At 40.2% G+C, this 16,373-nt stretch overlaps 1 protein-coding gene across 1 annotated transcript in view; it reads left to right on the top strand.

The window, feature by feature from the left end:
* Window positions 1-16,373, top strand: part of si:dkey-91m11.5 (PH_BCR_vertebrate and RhoGAP_Bcr domain-containing protein) — a 56,128-nt gene that overhangs the window by 15,928 nt on the left and 23,827 nt on the right. Inside the window, exons 2-3 of the mRNA XM_037681253.1 lie at window positions 7,706-7,887; window positions 14,070-14,174. Of these exons, the coding sequence (XP_037537181.1) occupies window positions 7,706-7,887; window positions 14,070-14,174 (287 nt within the window). The remainder of the gene's footprint in view (window positions 1-7,705; window positions 7,888-14,069; window positions 14,175-16,373) is intronic.

Below are 16,373 nucleotides of genomic sequence, written 5' to 3'. Positions count from 1 at the left end.
AGTCTCTTAAATAGCACCTTCTCAGAGTGGATCAACCAGTTTTGCTGAGTGATATCACTCAGCCCTCTGTGAACAGTAAACAGCCATCAATGTGCTAATGATCCGTTGTTAGGCTGATGGTCCTTCTTGAGCATGTGATCAGCTGGTTTTGGTTGTCAGCAGCAAAACTGGTTGATCCACTCTGAGAAGGTGCTATTTAAGAGACTGAGCTGAAAACGGCACCTCAGACTGAAGAAGTCTCTCGGATGAGAGACGAAACGTTTCTACATTTTTTGTTGTTTTGCTTTGTTTTGGGTTTTTTTGAATGTCCAGAGGACCAGATTTAACTTTTTTAGATGTTTTAGCTTATCTTTGGAGTATGCTGTGAGGTTTATTAGTTATTTAAAGAAGTTAAATAACCATTTTTTTTGTTTGATTTAAAATCAAACAAAAATATTTTATTTTCACATTTGTTTGTTCATTCTATCACATACTAAAGACATGCAAATATAGATTAATTGCATTTAACTGAATTACTTTTCATAAGAACTGAAGCATTGTTTCAATGAGCTCTAAAAGTAGCAACAAATTTATCAGCATTTTAGGAATCTCATAATTATTTCATCGGTTTACAATGTGTGTCTTTGTCTGTTCTGTACATCGGCCACTCCCTCCTGTTTATCCCAGTTCATCTCTGTGGATTAGTATCAAGGCTTTGAGCGTGCATTTGCTGTGTCATCAATCGGACATCCAGAAGGCCTGCGTCTTTAAACTGCAGTGGCTTTCCTGTGAGGGCGACTCGTTCACATGCTGGAGGAAGGAGAAGTGCTCTGCCATGACTGATTATTCCCCAGAACTGGTCTAAGTTTGAAACCAGTTGCTTGGCTGAGTGCTAAAATATCATTGTGTTCTGTTTACAGAAAACATGTTCAGGGTGTTTGAGAAACCAACAAAAAGAAAGCATGAGCTGAAATATGTTGAGCCAAATTGTCCTTTTTATATTAGTGTGGTCGTGTGCAACCTGGGGAAATATATTCAAAGGAAATTCTTGGAAAAACCCAGTATTGCACAGTTTACAGATGTCTAAATCTAAATCAGCTTCTCTCTGATCCGCAGCTCAGAACCACAGCTGTCAGGATCAGATGAATTACGTAACATGATTATTAAGTATGTATTACGTTTCTGTTGCACAGTTTAAAAGATTAAAAGCTTTGAATAGAAGAGTGGTGGACAGGGGTGACTCAGAAAAACGGCCTGAAGATCCTCCAGCTTCATGTACGATACTAATACACAAGTTATTTAGTTATTGTGGTTTGAATTACATTTTAATTTCACTAAAACATCTAAGATGTGGCCTTTCAAAATTCAACCAGTATGTTTTGAAGCAGTGCCCGTCAGATTTTTTTTTTTTGTACAAATAAGATGGTCAAAAAAAGTAACAAAAAGAGCTAGATTCTAAGGCGAATGTAGAAAACTAAAAACAGGAAATGTCTGCATTTGTCCTTGCCAGGAATCCAACAGGTTCTTAAAGCCACTTGGAGAGGTCAAGGTCGAGAGCTTCAGGTCTTTATGTGAGCTGAATAACTTCAAAAATAAGCAAAGTGCCAACTTCCATGTTGACTGACTACATCCAGGCATAAGAAAGGTCACTAAAGTCACTATCATGAATTGGTTTGTTGCCTTGTCCAAATTTAAGATGGCCACCACCTGTATATGTTTGTACAGTGGGGCAAAAAAGTATTTAGTCAGCCATTGATTGTGCAAGTTCTCCTACTTAGAAAGATGAGAGAGCTCTGTATTTTTCATCATAGGTACACGTCAACTATGAGACAAAATGAGGAAACATAATCCAGGAAATCACATTGTAGGATTTTTAAAGAAATTATTTGTAAATTATGGTGGAAAATAAGTATTTGGTCAATAACAAAAGTTCAACTCAATATTTTGTAAGTTGTAACATAACCTTTGTTGGCAATGACAGAGGTCAAATATTTCCTGCAAGTCTTCACCAGGTGTGCACACTGTAGCTGCGATTTTGGCCCATTCCTCCGTGCAGATCTCCTCTAGAGCAGTGATGTTTTGAGGCTGTCGCTGGGAAACAGGGACCTTCACCTCCCTTCATAAATTTTCTGTGGGGTTGAGGTCTGGAGACTGGTCAGGCCACTCCAGGACCTTGACATGCTTTTTACGGAGCCACTCCTTCGTTGCCCGAGCGGTGTGTTTGGGATCATTGTCATGCTGGAAGACCCAGCCACGTTGCATCTTCAGTGCTCTCACTGATGGAAGGAGGTTTTGGCTTAAAATCTCATGGTACGTGGTCCTGTTCATTCTTCCCTTAACATGGATCAGTCAGCCTGTCCCCTTTGCACAAAAACAGCCCCAAAGCATGATGTTTCCACCCCCATGCTTCACAGTAGGTTTGGTGTTCTTGGGATGAAACTCTGCATTTTTCTTCCTCCAAACACGACGAGTTGAGTTTTTACCAAAAAGTTCTATTTTAGTTTCATCTGACCACATGATATTCTCCCAGTCTTCTTCTGGATCATCCACGTGCTCTCTGGCAAACTTCAGACGGGCCTGGACATGTACTGGCTTAAGCAGGGGGACACACCTGGCACTGCAGGATTTGAGTCCCTCTCTGCGTAGTGTGTAGCCTTTGTTACTTTGGTCCCAGCTCTCTGCAGGTCGTTCATCAGGTCCCTCCCTGTAGTTCTGGGATTTTTGTGCACCGTTCTCATGATCATTTTGACCCCAGGGGAAGAAATCTTGTGTGTGGCTCCAGATTGAGGGAGATTATCAGTGGTCTTGAATGTCTTCCATTTTCTTACAATTGCTCCCACAGTCGGTTTATTCACACCAACCTGCTGTCTATTGTAGATTCACTCTTCCCAGCCTGGTGCAGGTCTACAATTTTCTTCCTGGTGTCCTTCGACAGCTCTTTGGTCTTGGCCATGCTTGAGTTTGGAGTCTGACTGTTTGAGACTGTGGACAGGTGTCTTTTATACAGATAACAAGGTCAAACGGGTCCATTAATACAGGTAATGAGTGGAGGACAGAAGAGCTTCTTAAAGAATAAGTTAAAGGTCTGTGATAGCCAGAAATCGTGTTTGTGATTGACCAAATACTTATTTTCCACCATAATTTATAAACAAATTATTTAAAAATCCTACAATGTGATTTCCTGGATTTTTTTCCTCATTTTGTCTCATAGTTGAAGTGTACCTGTGATGAAAATTACAGACCTCATCTTTTTAATTAGAACTTGCACAATCAGTGGCTGACTGAATATTTTTTTGCCCCACTGTAAACTGGCCACCCCAATAATTTGAGGAAATTATGCTTTCTAGTTTTTATATTGCTTAAAAGCATCCATCTATCCTCTTTATCTGCTTCTTCCTTTTTGGGTTACGGGGGGTCACTGGTGCCCACTGGGTCAGTGTGAGAGGCAGGGGACACTCTGGACAGGTTTCCAGTTCATCACAGAGACACATGTAGAGACAAACGAGACAAACAACCATTCCCTCTCTCACTCACCTAGGAACAATTTAGAGTTATCAATCAGTCTAACATGCATGTTTTTGGTCTGTGGGAGGAAACTGGAGTACCCGGAGAAAACCCACGCATGCACGGAGAGAACATGCAAACTCCACCCAGAAAGGCCCCCAGCTGGGATTTGATCCCGTGACCTTTTCTCTGAGAGGCAGCAGCTCTACCAACTATGCCACCATGCCGCCACTTAAAAGTATAGTTTTCTTCAAATGATTCAGGTGGCTGAAAAGTAATCTACGGTGGCCAACAACACCAACTGGCTCACCCTGAGTTCATCATTGCGCCTAGTTGTGGATCAAATTGCTCCTTTCATTCACCAGGATCCGTCACTCTGTGCTGCCTTGGACAAAAAAAAAAAAAAAAAACTATCCTCTATTCTAACCCCACAGTGTAACTCCTACCCACTTGAATATCTTGCACTAAAAACATTAAGGTTTACTTGCATTTCCTGTTAGTTCCAGTCCAGAAAAACATTAATCTTGAAAACTACAAACATTCATTCTTCAAAATCCCTCAGCGACACGGGACATTGACTTACTGCTTGATTAACATCAGCTTTGGCTTTTTTTTAACCAACGCTGATGTTGTATTTTTTGATGTGGCACTCATCTTTTAATGATATGCTTAATGGTGAATTTCAAAACTGCAGATTCTTTAAAATTGTAAACATTTTAAAATAAACATAAATAATGTCAGTCCTAGATTCAAAACAATTGCATACATAACATTTGTGGTATAACTAAAGACAGTCATCTGCATAAAGATTGATGTTTAACAGTGTAGAAAAGGTATTTTTATACAAATGGCACAGGACTGACTGATGGGCAGAACCTTTTGGGAGATCATAATTGGTGGGAAAAACATCTGAGTGTTGATATTTAGAAAGGTTTTTCAGAAACCATTTTCTTTTGTCGAAACTCTGAGGAGAAACATAACAAAAAGAGAATGTTAAAACCAATGCAGCGCTTAATAATACCGTAGAAACGTGTGTTCGTCGAAGGAGTGAGGACTGTTTGCACAGCGATGACCTTGTGTAGAAAGCCCGTTTCCGCTCTGGAACAGATGAATTGCTGAATTTTCCGGGCAGACCTGCCTGGACACTTCCTCTGTCCTTGTGAATGTTACAATGGTGGCTCTCACTAAGGGTCTATTGTGATGGCAGCTTTCTCACACTCACTACAGCCCTGGGTTTTTAACATGTTATCAGTTTTAGCTGTTTCTTCTTACTTACTCGTAGTTTGGATCGGGGTGTCCAAACTTTTTCATGTGCAGACCATAATTGTCAAAATAAAAGTATATTCAGGTCACAAAATATTGTTTTAAGATTTAAAAATAGCGTACAGTGTTGTTGTTTTTTTGAGGATTTTTTTTTACACAACAACAATGTGACCAATACCTTGGAGAAAAAATAAATAAATACTGCCTAAATTGTTTTAGATCAAAAACACAAAAAGACGCCTATTAAAAAAATAATAATGGCATTTACCGTAATTCCTTTGATTACTTGGGTCTATTGTTTTTTTTGTTTGTTTGTTTCCTTGTGCTTGTAAAATACTTAAGTCTATTCATAGAAACAAAAGTGTAAAATAGGTCCAAGTTACTTCTACTTACAGTTAAATCAACCACACTTATTTTCTCTGAAAATACGTGTTATATTTAACCATTTTTTACGAATGATTATCTAAAAATCTACTTTTTACACACGTTTCAGATTGTGTTTGTTCCCAGGCCATGTTTGTAAATGAGAATTGATTCCCAAACATTTCACTCACATGTCGACCTGTCACATTAACAAATTGTCTCTGAAATTATTGCGATGAACAATAATATTGTTTGAAATTTGACAATAATTAGTAATTATTGTCCAATTTAAGAAGAAATGTTGGTTAATTTTTGCGTGTAGTACCGTTTTTTCGACCGTCAGAGTCAGAGATTCTTTGTCGTTCGCACGTACATGTGGTGGAGCGAAATTATGTACACAGGGTCCCAGTTACATCCAACAATAAAATGTAAAAGAAAAACAATAATAACATCTAAGATATGAACTAAGAAAAAAACATCAACTAAAAATACACCATATAGCAGTATAAGACTGAACCGAAGGATGGATAGTGTGAGAGCAAGCAGCGTGTCTCTTTAAGAAAAATGGGAGGGAGGCCCCTTGACGTGACATGGGCTGTCTCTCCTTCCTGTTTTTTTTTTTTTCGATTCTCAAATGGTGGATGCACGGTGTGGTTTGAGCTCTTAAGCATTTTTCACACAAAGCTTTTAATAAAAAATCAGTAAACAAGTTCTCAGCTTCTTTTTGCAGAGAAAAACAACTTTTTACACGAAGGCACAGGTTTCAACTGTGAATTTTGGAGCTTCGATAAGACGGAGGTTTTTTCCCCGAGATCGGCCTGTTAGCTTAGCTCGTAGCTTAGCTTCTCAGCTTAGCTGCTTTTAACAATCCAATAATGCGATTTTGGACAGTTTAAACACATTTTAAGGAGAAAAGAGAACGGCAGGAGTCAGTGAAGAGCACCGGAGTTGAGCCTTTTGTCATCCAGTGTCTTCAGTAGAAAGAGAGACGCGTAGAAACGATAAAACCGATAAATGAAAATGAGGTTGATAATTTTCATTTATCATGCAAGTAATTGATTTATTGTTTATCGTGACAGGCCTAAGCACACGTTCAAACAAAAATGATAAAATGCGGTGCCACTACGTGGGGATAACTTCCACATTAAAGGCCACTCAGAACACAGGGATGAATGTTCATAGTTTGAACAACGTTTCTCCAAAACTATTTTTACAGTCAGCAATGTCCTGCCTGGTATTAACCATTTCAGCGCTCCAAATTGTGATGGCGACAGGGTCAGGATAAACTGAGACAGACTCACAACCTTCAGTAGACGGCACCATTGTTGTTTGGGTTTCTAGGACACGATGATGGTGTGCATATGTGTATGCCATATAGGTTTATAGGAACTATAGTTATACTGTAGGGGGTTTTTTCACCAAGAAGTCTTGTGTGTGTGAACAGGAGGTGTAAAGGCAGCAGAAAATCTGTTTTTTTTTGTTGTTTTTTTAATTTCCTGCAGTGTAGTGTGAACTGAGCCTTTATATGTGATGTTAGCGGTCAGGGCTGTTGAGTTACACGCCACACCTCCAGTGGTCCCATATGACACATGCTCTGTGTTTTCCAAGTATTACATGTTGGAGCAGCGCTGATTTATTAATTGTGTTACTTATGAGCTCCAGGTGACACACAGCATTTGACATGTTTAGACTTTCAGATAAATGTATGAGCTTGACTGGGCTATTTAAATAACCCCCAGAATGTGATTCCCTTTTTAAATGGTCAAATAATAAAAGTTTAGTCCACTGTCCTACTGTGAACTGTTTGTCTTGTTTACATGTAAGTTTATTGTTGTGTCTCAACATGTGTCTCCTCATGCAGCTGGATAGATCTTATACAAGAAATTGGTCAGAACTGTCAAATATCAATAATTATAGAAGTTGCATAATATATAAAGAAGAGCAACAAAGTCGAGCTTTAAATGAGAGGGCTTATCACGTTTGCACATGGTAATTTGATGTTTAGCAGTTTTATCAATTTACAGTGTTAAAAAACCTCCAGTGCTGCTGTTTCTAAAGTTCTGTGCATCTAATTGGACTCTGACAAAATGACACGCAGAATTTTGATGTACTGTTCATAAATGTTAACTTGTCCTGCCCTTATGATCTGCTCAAGATCATTTTACAGAACGTCATACTCGTATGCATCATCACTAAAACTTTTCATCACCCCCGCTCCAAGGTCAAGGTCATAAATCAATCAAGGTCAAGTGTTATGCAAGGTCTTTGCTTGTCCAGTCCATTTCTCTAGATTGCTGTACAGTGGTTCGTCAGCAGGCGTGTAATGTGCTGCACGCTTGTATAGATTTAGTTTTGGTAAATTCTTTATAAGCACCAAAGAGCATCATAAATGTTTTTAATTTACTAACTGGCCCAAACCCTACCGTTATGTTTTAGGCGTTAGTCCCACTAACTTTATTCTCCACTGACATGGTGCCATAGTACAACTAAGACATGATGTTTCACTTTGGTGTGTTTCCCATAATGCCTCAGTGTTAACTGCACGACCTAGCAGTTTTATTTGCTCACCATGTGACTGTTGTGCCTTGTTTCTCAGACGCTCCTGACATCGAAAACCCTCCGTCATATGGCTATGACCCGGAGCATTGTGAGGAGCAGCAGCCTCGCCACAAGCCTCTGTCCTTCTCTGGATCTCCTTCCTCTTCACCACGTCTTCGCTCCAAGAACCGGAACAGCCGAGACACCCAGTCCTCCGGTTCTCTGGAGTCCACGCAGTCGGTAAAGTTACTGTGACCAACAAATCAGCCGTGTTTCACCGTCTGTCAGCCCACAATGCTGCTGCTGCTTCGCTGCTCCATTCCACATATTCATTGTGTGGTTCCTCTGTCTTTACTGAAACGTTCCTGCCTGTCTTTACTTGTTTTAATTTCTGTGTTTAGTTTGACAGTACCAAGTAGATCAAGTTTATTACGTTTTTTATTTTTTATTTAACCGATAATCTCATTGAGTCACGAGGACTCATTTTCAAGAGAAAGCTGTTTGGGAGCAGATGGTGGGGGTTAAGGGCCTTGTCAAGGGCCCAGGGTGGGGCAAATGAGGGTGGAGGCAGGTGTGAGTGTTCCTTCTTTCCCACCCACATTTTGATGTTGTTTGTCCAGGGAGTTGAACTGGTGACCTTCTGATCACAGGCCCACCTTCTCTAGCCTCTGCACCACCACTCCCCCACCACTTTATAATAGTATAAATGTAATCTCAAGGCATTTTAAATTATCATTATCATTTATTTTCTTTCTTTCATTGATTTCAGGTCTGTAGAATGCTCCAGCATGACAATTTTGATTAAGGCCAGTTATTAAACACCTTAAATATAAAAGTATACAACCAAAGCAACACTTTCTCTACGAGCCCTTAAACAAAACAAGCTGCAGCAGTATTCATTTTATCTGCAATGAAATTACCTATTGATAATATTAACTGATAAACTTTTGTTTACATGACCCCTGTTTAATAAAAGGTGTCTGAGAGTGAGCTGCACCCAAGTCTGTCGATTTGTGTTTCCTTGGTCTTTATTTTCATTTTCTGTTCATTTTATTGTCATTCTGCTCCTTATGTCTTTCACTGTGGTCTCTGTCCATTAGTCTCGGCCTGTCTCTCCAGTCACTAATCATTCACACCAGTTTCCGATCAGACTCATCCAGGTGCGCTCATTCTCTCTCTCTCCCTCAGCCTTACTGAAACCTTTCTTCCTCACTACTCCGTCTCATCGTTGGTCTGTATACACTCAGATGTCTCTGTCCTCCTCTGTTCCTGTCTGTCCGATGATCTGTCCCGTCCTGGACCTGATGTCCAGTTTTGTCTTTTACCTGCCTGCCTATAAGTTTTTTGCTGCCTCGTCTTTTGTTTTTGTGGTTTAAATAAATTGTTTTTATTTTAAACTCCTGCTCTCCTCACCTGCCTGCCCATGGGTCTAAAACCAGAGACTTTGATATAAGGACTATTTAGAGTTACCAATCAGTCCAACATGCATGTTTTTGGTCTGTGGGAGGAAACTGGAGTACTCGGAGAAAACCCACACATGCACGGAGAGAACATGCAAACTCCACCCAGAAAGGCCCCCCTGACCGGGATTTGAACTTGTGACTCGCTGAGAGGCAGCACCTCTACCAACTGAGTCACCATGTCACATCCCTAAAACCATTTCAGAAATTACAAAATAATTACTTCCTCATCGATAACATTCACATCAAGGATGTGCTGTTGTTAGCCCACGTTAGCAGCTTGGATACAGTGTAGAAAACTGAGTAAAAAATACTAGTGTTGATCAAACTGACTCAGAGCAAATCTGTGCGTCCCTAATGTGAACATTTCATTAACTGTACTGAAATAATATCCTGATGCATGCTCATGTACTGAAATAAACTGACTTTGTGTTGATTTTGTTGCTAGCATGATGTTTGATTAGCAGTAATCACCGCTCATTTGATGTAGTTTTACTTTAGTTTGTTCTGAGTGAACTAGATGTTGTTTAATAAATCAAGTGCTGTATTTTATTGTTCGACGGCAACGTGTCTGCTCATTTATGATGCTAACAGGTGAGTAAGCATGAAAGGGTTAGTTTGCTTAAAAAATACTTTTCTTGACATTAATACATTTCAAGTTTTAAACATGTAAAAACAAATTCTTGATAAAATTTGGTGTCTTCTTGAGCAATCCCCAAACTAAAAACCTTCAATTTCTAACTTATCATTTTTTATAAATCTGTAGACATGATAAATGTGGGTGGGAAAGGTGAAGCACTCACACCTGCCTCCACCTTCATTTGCTCCACTCTCAGTCCTTGAGCGAGGCCCTTAACCCCCACCCCCTGCTCCCCCAGCACCATAGATAGCAGCTCTCTTCTCCACACAGAGGGCTCTGGTAGCTCGGTGGTCTGTGGTTGTGTCAGGAAGAACATCCGGTGTAAAACGTGCAGGTTTGCTGTGGTGACCCCTGAGGAAGGTTCAGCCAAAAGAAGAAAAATAAATAACTCTGTAGACACCAACGTACAAAACTCTTTCTGAGTCTCTGACGGCATTATTGCTCTGTCTTCTGGTTATCCAACATTTTTCAGTCAGGTCATCTGGACAGTTTCTTTTTTTGTGCTGAAACATTTCGCCTTCGATCCAGAAGGCTTCATCAGTCAAGGAAATACACAACACAAAACTGATTCTTCCCCCAACAGCTTACTCCAAAGTGGAACAAACCAGTTCTGCTTGTGATTAGATGGTCTCTTTGGTACGCCCCTCCTCCATGGCCGGCCCTCTTCCTTGTTGACGGTCGTGTCAGACTGGTTGAAAACAACAAAGTCATCTGGACCTGACTGAAAAATGTTGGATTGTATACCTGGATTATTGAGCATGGACTTTGTTGTCTTCTGGTTATGTTTGTCTGACAATCTCTTTCTTTCAGCATCAGGTCATTGTGTTGTTTTTACGTCATATGACGGGCCCTGATAGGCATTAGGGTTGTTTAGACCTCTGTACCATGACTGGTTTAAATTCATTTAGGCTGGGTTGACTCAGTTGGTTGACTCATCTTATTTTTGAATTATTTTTTAAATAAATGTCACGTTTGTTCGAATTTTTTTGTTTTTAAGTCAAACGCGTCGGTGAAATAACGATAAACCATTGTTTAAATCTGTCATTTTATTGAATTTTATCATTTTTAGAACACACACACACACAGATAAAATAAACAAAATAAAGATAAACAAAATCCCCTCCCAGCCCGGATCAGCCACACAGACACGAACACATCAGACAGGCATTGACATTAGGGGTGCACCGATCACAGAGTTCTAAAAAGTCTGACCTGCCGATTCCGATTTTGGTCGATAACGATTTTGTTTTATAAGCAGCACTGTCGGGTGTTATAAGGTCACAACGCACCTTCAATTTTCCATTCTTATTTTTATTGAAAAACATACTCTTGAACAATATCCTAGAAACAATACAAACTTGTTTTAACTGGCCATGAGGAAGTGCTCCTAAATATAAATGAAGTTCAGACAGTTGTTGTTAAAACTAGAATAAATCTGTAAAATCGGTTTCTCGTGCAAGTTTCGGCCAATTTCCCAAAATTAAGGAAATCGGGGCAGATTTATCGGTGCACCCCTAATTGACATACTTTCATCATAAGACATAAATGGCTGCCAAGTGTCCCAAAATCTCTCAACAGAACCTTTCAGAGTATATCTGATCTGTTCCAGATGAACATGATACAGGACTTCTCTTATCCAGTGTTCGTATGCCAGGTGACACAGATCCTTCCATCTGCATAAAATAAGTCTTCTGGCCAGCAAAGAGACAAATCAATCATGTTCCTCTTGTACTTGCTGACTCAATGAGATGAATGGTGACTGGTGTGTAATTTTTCATTATCCCAGAGAAAGTATCAAAAATAGATTGGCCAATAGGTCCACAGCTTTAGACAAGTCCAGAATGTGTGTAGGAGCGTAGCTGGATTTTGTTTACAGCAGTTACATGCAGGGTCCAGGTCAGTTTTAATGGACAGCTTGTCTTTGGACCAGTGCAGCCAGTGCACCACCTTGACTTGAATTACAGCATGTCTCACACAGACAGGATGAATAAATGTTCTGAACATTAAACCATTCGACTTAAATAAGTTATTTGTGTTGTTTCTGTTAATCTTCTTAATTGAATGAAAGTTTTAAACTAAAATAAGAATATTTAAAAGTAAACTTGTTAAAGGTAAAATCCTTATTAATTTAGTTATACACGTTCAGATTGTGCTGAATCTACATATAAGATGAAATAACAGAATTGCTCATTGCTGTAAATTTAACATTTAAACCTAAACTTGTTACATTCATGTTTGTGTAGTCTCTATTCATTCAAGTGAATAATCAAATTATTTTGATTGTTTTTTGTTAAAGCAACACTTTTTGTGGTCCACACTGCTCTCACCCACTTGGAGCAGAAGGACTCCTATGTCCGTATGCTCTTTGTGGACTTCATGTCTGCCTTTAACACCATGATCCCCCAGACCCTGATGGACAAACTACTCACACTAAGGCCCTCCATTTGCAACTGGATCCTGGACTTCTTAACAGACCACAGTCAGTGAGGATCCACAACCTCTCCTCCTCCACCATAACCCTCAGCACTGGCTCCCCTCAGGGATGTGTGTTGAGCCCTCTCGTATTTACTCTACTCATGTATGATTGTGCAGCTGCCCATCCAGGCTGTCACATTGTAAAGTTTGCAGATGATACAGCGGTAGTTGGATGCATCACAAACAATGATGAGTCCAGCTACAGGCAGGAGGTGGAACACCTGGAGAGCTGGTGCAAAGAGAATAACCTTCACATCATTGTGAAGAAGACAAAGGAGATGGTTGTGTACTTCAGAAGGAACAAACACATCTATACCCCCCGAACATAAGAAGATCTGCAGTGGAAGTGGTCTCCAGCTACAAGTACTTGGGTGTACACCTGAATGACAACCTCAGCTGGAGCAACAACACCACCAGCCTGATCAAGAAAGCTCATCAGAGACTTTACGTCCTCAGGCGGATGAAGCGAGCTGGTCTGGGAAGCTCAGTCCTCACCTCCTTCTACAGGTGTGCAGTGGAGAGCATCCTGTGCTCCAGCATCGTGTGGCATGGAGGCTGCACAGCTGCAGAAAGAAAAGCTTTGCAGAGAGTGGTGAAGGCTGCACAGAAGTCTGCTGGAGTCAGCCTCCCCACCATCACAGACATCTACACCTCCAGAAGCAGGAAGAGGGCCACCTGCATCATGAAGGACCCCACTCACCCAGCACACACACTTTTTGCCCCACTCCCCTCAGGAAGGAGGTTGAGGAGCATTAAGTGTAGAACCACTAGACTGAGGAACAGCTTCTACCCTGAGGCTGTTAGACTCATGAATCTCTAACCAGAATAATCACTGTGAAAAAATCACATCTGATCTGTTTCATGTTGCTGCTGATCTGTTTCATGTTGCTGCTGATCTGTTTCATGTTGCTGTGTTCATTCATACTCCTCTCATACTCGTAAATTAATTTCCCTTTGGGATTAATAAAGTTTTTTGTTTTTATCTGCTCACACAGACTCATGTTCGTGCTGCTGTTCGACGTAATGTTTTTATGCTACTAGTGCTTATTGTATATTTAGCTGATGTTTTTCTTAGTTCAGATCTTAGATCTTATTACTGTTTTTCTTTTACATTTTATTGTTGGATGTAAGTGGGACCCTGTGTACATAATCTCATTCCACCACATGTACCACATGAGATGCGAATGACAAATAAAGAAACTCTGACTCTGACTTTATGAAAAAGATGGGTGCTGTTCAAAGAGCGGCCCTGGCCGGGGCACCCACAGACCAGCAGTAAACTGCAGAGCGCTGTTCAGCTCCCAGATGGGAATACTTGTCAGGGTGAAGCAGGGCGTTGCTGCACAAAGACTATACGGAGTCAGCAAACATACTGCAGTCAAACAGATGTTAAAAGGAGTCGTAGCACCCCTCCCCCGTTTCTCTGTTCTATCTGCACTCTCCTTCTACTTTGATATGATCTGAAGTCATAGAGCAGGAGGAGGGTGGTGGGCTCAGCATGCAGCTTCTTACTGGTCTCAAACTTTTAAAAACAGCTTTTTACTGACGTGATTGTTCCAACTAAGATGACTGATGTCTTTGACTTGTTCAACACAACAACCCCTGAACTAGAAACATATTTATCTTTTATTTTAAGCTGTTAGGAGTATCTGGTGTGGGCCTCTTGGAATGTAAAACTCCACAGAGTTTCATCAAATCTAATCTTCCTAAACGTCTCAACAGCTGTGCCTGCAGCCAGAGGTTTCAGCTCAGCTGGTTGACATGCCATGTTGTCGTCATGAGCCCTGTGCGTTGGAGAAGGCAATCGTTTTATGTTTGTGATGTTTTTCTTCTCCTGTGTTTCTCAGGTGGAGCTGGACCAGGAGAAGGGACTGGAGATGAGGAAGTGGGTTCTGTCAGGGATCCTGGCCAGTGAGGAGACCTACCTCAGCCAGTTGGAGGCCCTGCTGATAGTACGTCAAAACACACACCAACTATGCCATCATGTTAAGAAAATATGTGGAAGAGCAAAATATTTATAAAAGTGTAGTGAGTCACGTGGGTACGTGTCACTTGTTGTATGACAAATATATGAAATATATATGCATACAATATTCACGAGTTCTTCATTTTTCTGACTGTGTAATGTCGTGTATTGAATTTAACAGAAATGCGAACGAGAGACGTTATTATCTTTGACCCATCAAATGAATGGAGTCATTTATTTTCAGAATCAAAGTTTAACATCAAACATTTACATTAATTTGGCAAAATATGAAAACAATAACAGACAGTTCCACAAATAATGAACTTCAAATCACTCGGCGGTGATTTGAGGACTTTGCTTCAGATATTTCTAAAAATATCTGTACTGATTTATGAGAGAGAGGTGAGTTTAAGAGGAAATTGAGATTTATCTTACAGAGGAATATGTGAGGGAATTTAATCTGTTTGACCAGAAATTGCACGCTCCCATCAGGTATCTCAGCTTATCCCAGGTACACTTTAGTCGAAGAAGAAACCGTTACCTTGTTGACGATAGATCACCTCAGTAAGAACCTTCAGACTGATATCAGCGTCTCCGTTGAGAACAGCTAAAATCCTTGGAGAGTCGTGCATGGTTAGCTCAAAACAGAATTATAATCCCAAAACGTCTCTGGATTCTCGGCAACTCTGACTCTTCATTGTCAGCAGCTCTCAGACTCTTTCAGATCTTCTCAGACTCTAACTCCAAAACTCTCCATAACTCTAGTTCTCTGAATTCCCATGAATTCTCTTCAGAACTCCTTGAGAACTAACTGCACTCCATGGAATCTACTGCACTCTCCTAGAATCTACAGCACTCCATGGAATCTCTGCACTCTACCAGAACCGGGAAGTTGTCACATTTTAAATGAGTTTACTTCCGAGTTTACTTCAGAGCTTTCTGATTCGTGGATGGACCAGAAAGAGGAGTGGTTTTGTGACGTAAGATGTTATCTAAGCCAAGGTCAGAGAATGAAATTGTTTTCAACTTACAGAAAAGATTATTGCAAAATACCAGACTTTTTGGAGCCTCTATTCTGATTATCTTCTCCAATAGTTAAACATGACATTTCTTCTTCAGTAAACATTTAGTTGACCGAAGCTTCAACTTTCACACACTTACGACTTGGCTCATTTCAGACAGAAAATCAAGAAATGCATATTCAGGTGATTTCTTCTTTGAATGAGGAATAAAAATCATTACTTACTGTTTATGTAAAATAAAAATGAGTAGTTCTTTTCAACCTGTAAGCATTGAGTGAAACTAACACAATTTGATTATCAAAACATTTGTAAGACAGTAATGATTATAAAGAATTGTCTTTTCTGCTTGATTAATTCAAGAAAGAAAGTCATCAGATGGCTCAGACTTATTCAGATCAATGAAAATAACAGTCTCTGTCCATCTGGTAGATTTGAGGTCATCAGGGTCAGATGAGGGTCAGATCATCAGGTCATCTGGTTCACTACAAAAGTTACAGTCGAGAAACAAAGAAAAAAATCACTGGATTTCAATTCAGTTTATTTACATAGCGCCAAATCACAACAAAGTTGTCTCAGGGCACTTTACAGGAACATTCACATAAAAGCCAATTAGTAAAGTTCTCTATCTAAGGAATCCATCAGACAAGTTGAATCTTGGCTTCGTTGCAGTCTCCCATCCTGAGCAAGCACAGTGGCAACAGTGGAAAGGAAAAACTCCCTTTTAAAAGGAAGAAACCTCCAGCAGAACCAGGCTCAGGACAAGCGGCCATCTGCTTTGACCGGCTGGTTTAAGAGGACAGGAAGGAGAGACAGACGAACATAGAATGGTAGGTCCAGGTATAGGTCCAGGTGTATCTGAAAGACAAAAAAACACATGTTAGAAAAATAATTACAAATACAAAACAGGTTGAGCAGAGTAAGTAAAGAATGTATGCAATGTATTGAAATGATGCAGAAGCTACACTTTAGGGCAGGGGTCCCCAAACTTTTTCCTGTGAGGGCCACATAACTTTTCCCTTCTCTGGTGGAGGGCCGGAGTCAGTTTGTAACAGAAAAAGTGTGACGATTGCAGGAGTGCCTAAACGTAAAAATTTATTGTTTTCCAGAAAGCACAATCAAATAACCCTCTCTGGGTTCTTCACAGAACAAAATTCAGGAAGTAA

The sequence above is a fragment of the Nematolebias whitei genome, chromosome 8, assembly GCF_014905685.2.
Source record: "Nematolebias whitei isolate Nwh7 chromosome 8, NemWhi1, whole genome shotgun sequence".
NCBI classification, from domain to species: domain Eukaryota; kingdom Metazoa; phylum Chordata; class Actinopteri; order Cyprinodontiformes; family Rivulidae; genus Nematolebias; species Nematolebias whitei.
Note: the sequence above shows the minus strand (reverse complement) of the source record. Positions and strands in the feature narration are given on the sequence as shown.